Source organism: Chaetura pelagica, unplaced genomic scaffold, assembly GCF_000747805.2.
Source record: "Chaetura pelagica isolate M959 unplaced genomic scaffold, ChaPel_1.0 scaffold528, whole genome shotgun sequence".
In the NCBI taxonomy this organism is placed as follows: Eukaryota; Metazoa; Chordata; class Aves; order Apodiformes; family Apodidae; genus Chaetura; species Chaetura pelagica.
The window spans coordinates 238,740-247,722 of record NW_009954306.1 but is presented as its reverse complement, the minus strand read 5'-3'; the positions used below and the strand labels follow the sequence as shown (position 1 = coordinate 247,722).

Genomic DNA, 8,983 nt, shown 5'->3' with positions numbered 1-8,983 from the left:
CCCCGCCGCCGGACGCCCCGGCCCCCATCGTGGTGGATGACAAGCTGGAAGAGCTCATCCGGCAATTTGAAGCTGAATTCGGGGAGAATTTCAACCTGCAGCCCCCCGAGACACCCGCCCTGCTCCCACCTGGGGCTGCCGAGCTGCCGGGGGGGCTGCCACCAGCCCCACAAGTGCCCCCCACCACCACCACTACCGCCGCCGTCCCGGCATCCAGCAGCGCTCCCCAAGCCGGACCCAAAAGCTTTTCATTCTCCCCGGGGAAGGGGTCACTTTCAGAGCCTCCCTTCACTGCCCGGTCCCCGAAACAGATCAAAATCGAGTCTTCTGGTGCTATCACCGTGGTGTCCACCACGTGCTTTTACTCTGAAGAAACCCAAAACCCGGAGGCGGACGCCGCCGAGGGGACGCCCACCAAGGACGAGGTGCCGCTGACGCCCACCCTGAGCGGCTTCTTGGAGTCGCCGCTGAAATACCTGGACACGCCAACCAAAAGCCTCCTGGACACCCCGGCCAAGAGGGCACAAGCTGAGTTCCCCACCTGCGACTGTGTCGGTGAGTGAGCGGCCGTGCCAGGGGGGGTGTGGCATTTGGAGGAGGTGATTTGGAAAGGGCGGGATCACCCTGGTTAACCCAAGGTATGAATATGTGCTGGGGGAGGTCACACGTGAAAGCAGCTCCGTGAATTAATTCTTCAGCTCAAAAGGATGGGCTTTTAATTTTTTTTACATGTATTGAGCCTAAAAAAGCTGATTCTGCAAAGCTTTCTTGTCCTCACTGATTGCAACCAATTACAAGATGGATGGCCTGGATTTAAAAGTATCAGTGGGCTGCAGCAGCTGGCAAAGTATGTCTTAAACAGCTCAACAAGGAGATGGTGGGAAGGAAGGGGACACGTCATGGATGTTATTGTTCCTTTCACTAAGGCAGTAAAAATCCTGCTTGGGTAGACAACAAGCTCTTTCTTAAATTAATAAATAACAAAAACAAATCCACTAGAATGATGAGCTGAAATGACCACCCTGTCACCATCATCTCCTGTGGCCATACCTTGTGCTTTTAGGTCACTTGCTGAATGTATTGTCAGTGTTGTGTTCATGGATTTTGGGTCCTCTGGAATGTAGGAGGTGTGAAAAACTGCTGCCCAGAGGTACTCTGGTGCCCAGGGACTCCATCCCTGGAGGTGTTCAAGGGCAGGTTGGATGAGGCTCTGAGAAGCCTGTTCTAGTGGGACGTGTCCCTCCCCATGCAGGGGAGTTGAAACTAGATGATCTTCAAGGTCCCTTCCAACTCCAAACATCCTGTCATTCTGTGGATCAGGAGCGGGGTCACAGTGCCGGCAAAGCTCCCACTTGTTCCCCTCTTGGATGTTACGGTCGGGATGGGAAACACCAAGTGACTGCTGAGCCTCCCACCCGGCTGTGGGTCGGGAGAGCAGCAAAACCAAAAAGTTGGTGGCTTTGGTTTCCCCTTAACCACTTGGCTAAATCCCATGGGTCCTCCAGCTCCGAAACCTGGCTAAAATCCAGGTTGTTCCAGCTATTTTAAGCCAAAGTAGCTGGTTTGAGTTACTCAAATTAACCCAAAATTTGGACCGGATCTGTGCTTATGCCCGCAGCTGTGTTTGCTGCTGGGATGCTGGGTTGTTTGGTGGCTGATCCCACTGGGATGCCTTGAAAAGGCACCAAACTCTTGGATTTGGGGTTTTGTTTGTGTGTGTGTATTTTTCTTGGCATGTGTTGGGATTTGTTAGACTTCACAGCAAGTGCTGAAGAGATTTCCCAGCCCTGGCTCCAACTCCATCCAAGAGCTGGGACCTGCACCTTCCCTCCCTAAAATTGCTCGTGTAGCTGCTCTGGCCCCTGGGAGAAGCAGGGTGAGGAATTGGGGCATCCAGCTGGAAAACCAAGCCCCAGCACTGCTAGGAGAGGTGGCCTCAGGCCAAGCCCAAGCTGCTCTTTATTAACATTAGGATGATTTCTTGATTTGCTCCTCAATTGGCCCAAATGATGCCGAGCCAATCAAAGGTTTTCCTGGAGCCGCTCAATCTCACCTCGGAATTTCACTCCAGTAGAAGTTTTGGGTTGTTTCTCAAGGAGAAAGGAGTGAAGTGGGAGCAGGGGCTTCTGCTTGATGAGGTGTTGTTGGACAGTGAGATGAAACCAGCCCTGGCCGTGCCGCTCCGTCTGTGTCCGGCAGCTGCGGCCCAGCTGAGCCCGGCTTCTCTCCCTCCCCTGGCTCCTGGCCAGCTCCACGTGATGGGAATGAAAATCAGGGCCAGGGGAGAGGGGAGGTAGGAAGAAGCTTTGAAGGAGATGGGAAGAGGCATCCAAGGAGATGGGAAGAGGCATTGAAGGCAGCTGTGGTGCTGGGCGGCTCCCGCCTCTTGGAGCTTCCCCTCGCGCTGGGATCGACCAGGGCTGCCTGGAGCTCCTGCGTGTGGCACCATCCTGCCCAGAAATCCTGCGGGGGGTTGGTGCTGCTGGGGAGTGTTGCTTGCAGGGCCCAGCACCCTTGTCCATAGCCCAGCACCCTTGTCCATAGCCCAGCACCCTTCTCCATAGCCCAGCACCTTTCTCCATAGCCCAACACCTTTCTCCATCACCCAGCACTAGCCCAGTACCCTTCTCCATAGCCCAGCACCCTTCTCCATAGCCCAGTACCCTTCTCCATAGCCCAGCACCCTTCTCCATAGCCCAGTACCCTTCTCCATAGCCCAGCACCCTTCTCCATAGCCCAGCACCCTTCTCCATAGCCCAGCACCCTTCTCCATAGCCCAGCACCTTTCTCCATAGCCCAGCACCATTCTCCATAGCCCAGCACTCTTTACCCATAGCCCAGCACCCTTCTCCATCACCCAGCACCCTTTCTCCATAGCCCAGCACCTTTCTCCATAGCCCAGCACCCTTCTGCATAGCCCAGCACCCTTTTCCCATAGCCCAGCACCCTTCCCCCAAGCAGAATTACCCACCTCCTCTGATCACTGGCAGAGCTCATCCAAATGCTCCAGACAAATTCCCGGGGCCGGGATGGAGCTGCAGTACCTGCCGGGATGCTTGGAGGGGCTGCAGCCCCATGGGGAGAATTCTCAGCCCCCCAGGGGGTTTTCAGGCCCCTTGGGGGGGTTTTGGGTCCCCGCAGGGCGCAGGTCTGAGCACCCATCCCCTTGCTCCCAGTTTCAGTGCTGGGAGCAGCAAATGAAGAGGAGCTGCCAGGTCGCTTAACGAACCCCTCATTGCATCTTCCCTTCCCCCGTGCACCGAGGGGAAAATGCCCTAGTGGGACCTCTGGCTTTTGGTGCAAAAGGGCTTGATTTGAGAGAATTCCGTTTGGTTTCCTCGGAGGCAATCAGTGGAGGTGCAAACCCTGAAATCTCTTGTTTCCCCCCTCCTGTCCCTGCAGAGCAAATCGTGGAGAAGGACGAGGGGCCCTACTACACCCACCTGGGCTCGGGACCCACCGTGGCCTCCATCAGGGAGCTCATGGAGGAGCGGTAAGGGCCTGGCCCAGGGGGGGAGGGAGGGTGAGGAGGGGCTGGGGGGGTCTCTGGGGGCCTGCGAGGGCACGTGGGAACCCATGAGGGTGAGGAGGAAGTTTTGAATGTGAATCGGGGTCTATGAGAAGTCCCATGAGGGTGAGAGGGTCTTGTGAAGGTGAGTGGGGGTCTGTGAGGGGTCCTGTGAGGGTGACGGGCTCTTGTGAAGGTGTTTTGGGGTCTGAGGGATCCCATGAGGGTGAGGGAGAACTTTTGAAGGTGATTTTGGGTCTGTGAGGGTGAGGGGGGGCTCATTTGGGAGACTGAAGGCCCATGAGGGTAAGTGGGGTCCTGTGAGGGTGAGAAGGTCTATTGAAAGTGAATAGGGGTCTATGAGGGGTCCTGTGAGGGTGAGGGGGGGCTCATGAGGGTGAGAGGAGGCCCATGAGGGGTCTTGTGAGGGCAAGTGGGATCCTCTGAGGTTGAGTGTGATCCTGTGAGACTAAGCATGGGTCTGTAAGGGGTCCCATGAGGGCAGGGAGGGACCTGTGAGGGCAGGTAGGGGCCCAAGAGGGCTCGTGGGGAGCTGTGAGGGGTCCTGTGAAGGCAAGTGGTGTCAGTGAGGGTGAGTGGGGGTTTCTGAGGGGGAGTGGGGTCCTGTGAGGACAAGTAGGGGCCCATGGGGTCTAGTGGGGACCTACAAGAGGTCCCATGAGGACAAGTGGGAGTCTGTGAGAGGGAGTGGGGTCTCATGAGAGTGAGTGGGGGCCAGTGAGGGATCCTGCGGGGCCAAGAGGGGTCCTATAAGGTCAAGAGGGGACTCATGAGGCTGGTGGGGACGAGTGGGGCTGACACCCACCCCTGGCAGGTACGGCGAGAAGGGCAAGGCCATCCGCATCGAGAAGGTCATCTACACAGGGAAGGAGGGGAAGAGCTCCCGGGGCTGCCCCATCGCCAAGTGGGTGAGTGCCTGCACCCTGGCTCTTGTCACCCCCCTTGGAGCCCTTCCTGGGGTCATGCTGCTGCCTGTCCCCTCCCTGCCTGGGGACAAGGATATCCCCTCCGGTGGTGGCCGCAGTGGGAAGGGGTGGGATGATCCATCTGTGGCTGATGAGGAGAAAGCAAAGTTTCCCACCCCTGGGGAAACTCAACAGGGTTTCCCACCCTCAGCATAGGACCTCTGTGCCTGCAGCCCCTGGGCTGGGCACGTCCCTCCCCGAGCACCCCAAAAGCCCATGGGGGTGGATGCCACCATGGCAGCCCCCACAGCTCAGCTGTCCCCCAAAATCCCCATGGAGAGCCAGAACCTGAAAGGGTTGTCAGGCACTGGCACAGGCTGCCCAGGGCAGCGGTGGAGTCACCATCCCTGGAGTTACTTAAGTCATATAGACATAGTACTTAGGGATATGGCTTGGTTAAGGACTTGTCAGTGTCAGGTTAAGGGTTGGACTCAATGACCTCAAAGGTCTTTTCCAACCAAGGTAATTCTGTGAACCCCATTTTTGGGGTCACCCCACACCCATCGGATGGTGCGACTCGGTTTTCCAGGTGATCCGAAGACACAACCAAGAGGAGAAGCTGCTGTGCCTGGTGAGGCACCGGGCTGGCCACCACTGCCAGAACGCTGTCATCATCATCCTGATCCTGGCCTGGGAGGGGATCCCCCGCACGCTGGGTGACACCCTGTACCAGGAGCTCACTGACACCCTCACCAAGTTCGGCAACCCCACCAGCCGCCGCTGCGGCCTGAACGACGAGTAAGTTCATGGAGAGGGGGTGGGAAAGGGATCTGGAGGGGGTTCCTCCCCCCCCGCCCCCAACCCATTTTTGGAGCTGACACCTCTTCACCATGTCCCTCTCACAGCCGGACCTGCGCCTGCCAAGGCAAAGACCCCAACACCTGTGGTGCTTCTTTCTCCTTCGGCTGCTCTTGGAGCATGTACTTTAATGGCTGCAAATACGCCCGGAGCAAAACTCCCCGCAAGTTCAGGCTGGTGGGGGACAATCCCAAAGAGGTAGGTGACATGGGGAGAGCAGGGGGAAACCAGTGGGGCTGTGGGTCCACACCTTGTATCCCCAGCTTCAAGTTTTCATAGAATCTGTGACTGGTTTGGGTTGGGAAGGACCTTAATGATCATCCAGTCCCACCCCTGCATGGGCAGGGACACCTCCCACCAGCCCAGGCTGCTCCAAGCCCCATCCAACCTGCCCTTCAACACCCCCAGGAATGGGGCAGCCACAGCTTCCCTGGGCAACCTGGGCCAGGCTCTCACCACCCTCACACCAAAGAATTCCCTCCTCATCTCCAACCTCCATCTCCCTCTCCCAGTTTTCATTCATCCCCCCCAACCCATCCCTCCCTGCCCTTGTCCCAAATCCTTCCCCAGCTTTCCTGGAGCCTCTTCAGGCACTGGAAGGTTCTCTAAGCTCTCCCAACCTGTGTTTATGCTTGGGATTGCCCCAACCCAGGTGCAGAACCTTGCACTTGGCCTTGTTGAACTTCATGCATTTTGCACAAGCCTGAGAATTAGATTCCTTGTGGCATTTTTGATTAATTAGAGAGATGAGGGAAGAACAGACAACAGGGTGTCCCAAAGCCAGGACTTTTGGTGTGACAGCAAGTGCCAGTATGAGGTGGCATGAATGTGTTTTCTCTGGAAACCCCAAGGAAGATGCCAGAGGAATCATGGGTTGAGCAAACAAAAGCACAACAGACCCTGGGCCTGGAGGCTGAACAGCCAGAACCTCACCAGGAATTTAAACCAGGGGCTTTGTGATGTGAGGGACATGGTGGGAAGGGTCAGAGAATCTGCTGCCAACCCCCCTGGGTGACATCTCCCTCTTTTCCCTCCCACAGGAAGAGTTGCTCCGGAAAAGCTTCCAGGACTTGGCCACCGAGGTTGCCCCACTTTACAAGAGGCTGGCACCACAAGCCTACCAGAACCAGGTACCACCCGCTTGTCCCCTTTGAGTCATGCCAGCCTGGTGGCCAGCAGAGATGGGCGTGGGGTGGTGGCATGTAGGAGGTTTTGGACAACTGGAGCCTTGTCCTCCTTGCCAGGTTACCAACGAGGACGTGGCAATCGACTGCCGGCTGGGCCTGAAGGAGGGGAGGCCGTTCTCGGGGGTGACAGCGTGCATGGACTTCTGTGCTCATGCTCACAAAGATCAGCACAACCTCTACAATGGCTGCACCGTGGTGAGTGGTTGCCCGAGCTCTTCAGGATTCTCCCTCCCTGTTTGGTGCTACTTTTTGAGCCACTTGGTCCCCAGCGTTCCCAGTTTTCCTTCCTGTGTGACTCCAGTGGGTGGTCGTTGGTCTTTGCACACCTCAGATGGAGCCATGTAGGTCCATTGGGTGCTGGAGCCACCACACATGGATGAAACCACAGGGCATCATGTGCTTCCCTGTGTCCAGCATCCTCATCAGGGTGGGCTAGATGAGTGGCCAGTGAGGTGGGTGGAGAGCTGGCTGTGTGACACAGCTCAGAGAGTTGTGACCAATGGAGCAGGGTCCACTTGGGACCAGGGGTCAATACTCAGTCTGGTCTTGTTCAACATCTTCATCAATGACTCAGATGAGTGAATAGTGTACCAGCAAGTTTGGTGGTGACACCAAACTGGGAGGGGTGGTGACACTGCAGAGGGCTGTGCTGCCATCCAGAGACCTGGGCAGGCTGGAGAGCTGGGCAGAGGAACCTCATGAGGTTCACCAAGGGGCAACTGTAGGGTCCTGTATCTGGGGAGGACAAACACTAGGCAACAATTGAGGTGAGGGGTGGAGAGCAGATCTGAGAAGAAGGATCTGGGAGTTCTGGTACACAGTAAATGATCCATGAGCCAGGAATGTGCTCTTGTGGCCAAGAAGGCCAATGGAATCCTAGGGTGCATGAGGAATTGTGGCCAGGAGGTTGAGAGAGATCATCCTGCCCCTCTGCTCTGCCCTGGTGAGGCCCCATTTGGAGGCTGCTCAGGCAGGTTGTGGAGTCTCTTTCTCTGGAGATATTCAAACCCCCCTGGATGCAGCCCTGTGGGATCTGCTCCAAAGTATCCCACATTAGTGGGGAGTTGCACTAGATGATCTCTAGAGATCCCTTCCAGCCCTGACAATTCTGGAATTCTGTGAAGCCAAACCTTTCAGGAGGTTTCCAAATTCCAGCGGGGAACTGGTGCGGGCTGGGGGGGATGCCAGGCTGGAATGTCTTCACATCCAGGGGGGGTATAAGGAGGAGGTTTTTGTCCTTGTGCCCCACGGGCCACATCCAGCAGCTGTCGGTACCCGCTGCTCCCCCAGGTCTGCACGCTGACCAAGGAAGACAATCGCGTGGTGGGGAAGATCCCCGAAGATGAGCAACTCCACGTCCTCCCCCTCTACAAGATGTCCAGCACGGATGAGTTTGGCAGTGAGGAGAACCAAAACGCCAAGGTGGGCAGTGGGGCCATCCAGGTGCTCACGTCCTTCCCCCGCGAGGTCCGCAAGCTGCCCGAGCCCGCCAAGTCCTGCCGGCAGCGGCAGCTGGAGGCCAGGAAAGCTGCTGCAGAGAAGAAGAAGCTGCAGAAGGAGAAGCTGATGACACCAGAGAAGATCAAGCAGGAAGCACTCGAGCTGCCTACGCTCCAGCAGAACACAGGTAATGGGGGCAGAGCTGAGGTCCTGCCTCCCCGAGATGTCTGAAAAGTGTGTGAGGGGGTGGGATTGGGGGCTTTCTGGAGCTGGTGGCATCGAGCTCTTGGTGTGTTGAGGTGCAGGATGGCATTTCTATGGCACTGGGGTTTATCCCTGTGTTGTGGCGTGGTGGGGAGCTCTTACCACAACCCAGAGCGTGGGTGCAAATGGGGCAATGTTGTTGTTGTTGGTCAGCAAGCCCGTCACCTTGGGATTTCTTAGTCTGGTGGAGTTTTTGGGGTCCTCACTCTCCACCAGTGGCTTCCTGGGCCGGGGGGTCACGGGGGCTGTGTGTGCTGTGCCCGCAGGTCTGGCGTTGAAAAGCGGGTTGCCCCCGCAGCCGCTGAAACCCTCCATCAAGGTGGAATCCCAGAGCCATTACAACGCCTTCAAGTACAATGGCAACGCGGTGGTGGAGAGCTACTCGGTGCTGGGCAGCTGCCGGCCCTCCGACCCCTACAGCATGAACAGTGTTTATTCTTACCATTCCTACTATGCACAGCCCAATCTGCCTTCCGTGAACGGGTTTCACTCCAAGTTCGCGCTTCCCTCCTTCGGCTACTACGGCTTTTCCAGCAACCACGTGTTCCCCTCTCAGTTTCTCAATTACGGGGCGCCCGAGAGGAGCGGGAGCAGCTGGGTGAGCAACGGCTATGAGAAGAACCCCGACGTCCCGGCCTTGCAGGAGAACCTCAACCACTCCTACGGGAACACTGATTTCCCTGAGCCCATCCCGCACAGCGTCCGGAGCAAAAACCATCACCAGCGCACCTACGAGCGGGCCAACCGCTACGCCAGCCAGCAGAAAGTGGCGGGCGGGGGGGGCCAGAGCGGGTCCGGGC

At 57.2% G+C, this 8,983-nt stretch overlaps 1 protein-coding gene across 1 annotated transcript in view; it reads left to right on the top strand.

Annotated features, from left to right (window-relative positions):
* Positions 1-2: 2 nt before the first annotated feature.
* TET3 (tet methylcytosine dioxygenase 3) overlaps positions 3-8,983 on the top strand; it is a gene marked incomplete at its 5' end in the record, with an annotated part of 10,055 nt that continues 1,074 nt past the window's right edge. The window contains 10 exons of the mRNA XM_010003940.1: positions 3-173; positions 282-555; positions 3,403-3,493; positions 4,344-4,437; positions 5,024-5,232; positions 5,340-5,490; positions 6,333-6,422; positions 6,537-6,674; positions 7,770-8,106; positions 8,450-8,975. Coding sequence (XP_010002242.1) covers positions 3-173; positions 282-555; positions 3,403-3,493; positions 4,344-4,437; positions 5,024-5,232; positions 5,340-5,490; positions 6,333-6,422; positions 6,537-6,674; positions 7,770-8,106; positions 8,450-8,975 — 2,081 coding nt within the window. The remainder of the gene's footprint in view (positions 174-281; positions 556-3,402; positions 3,494-4,343; positions 4,438-5,023; positions 5,233-5,339; positions 5,491-6,332; positions 6,423-6,536; positions 6,675-7,769; positions 8,107-8,449; positions 8,976-8,983) is intronic.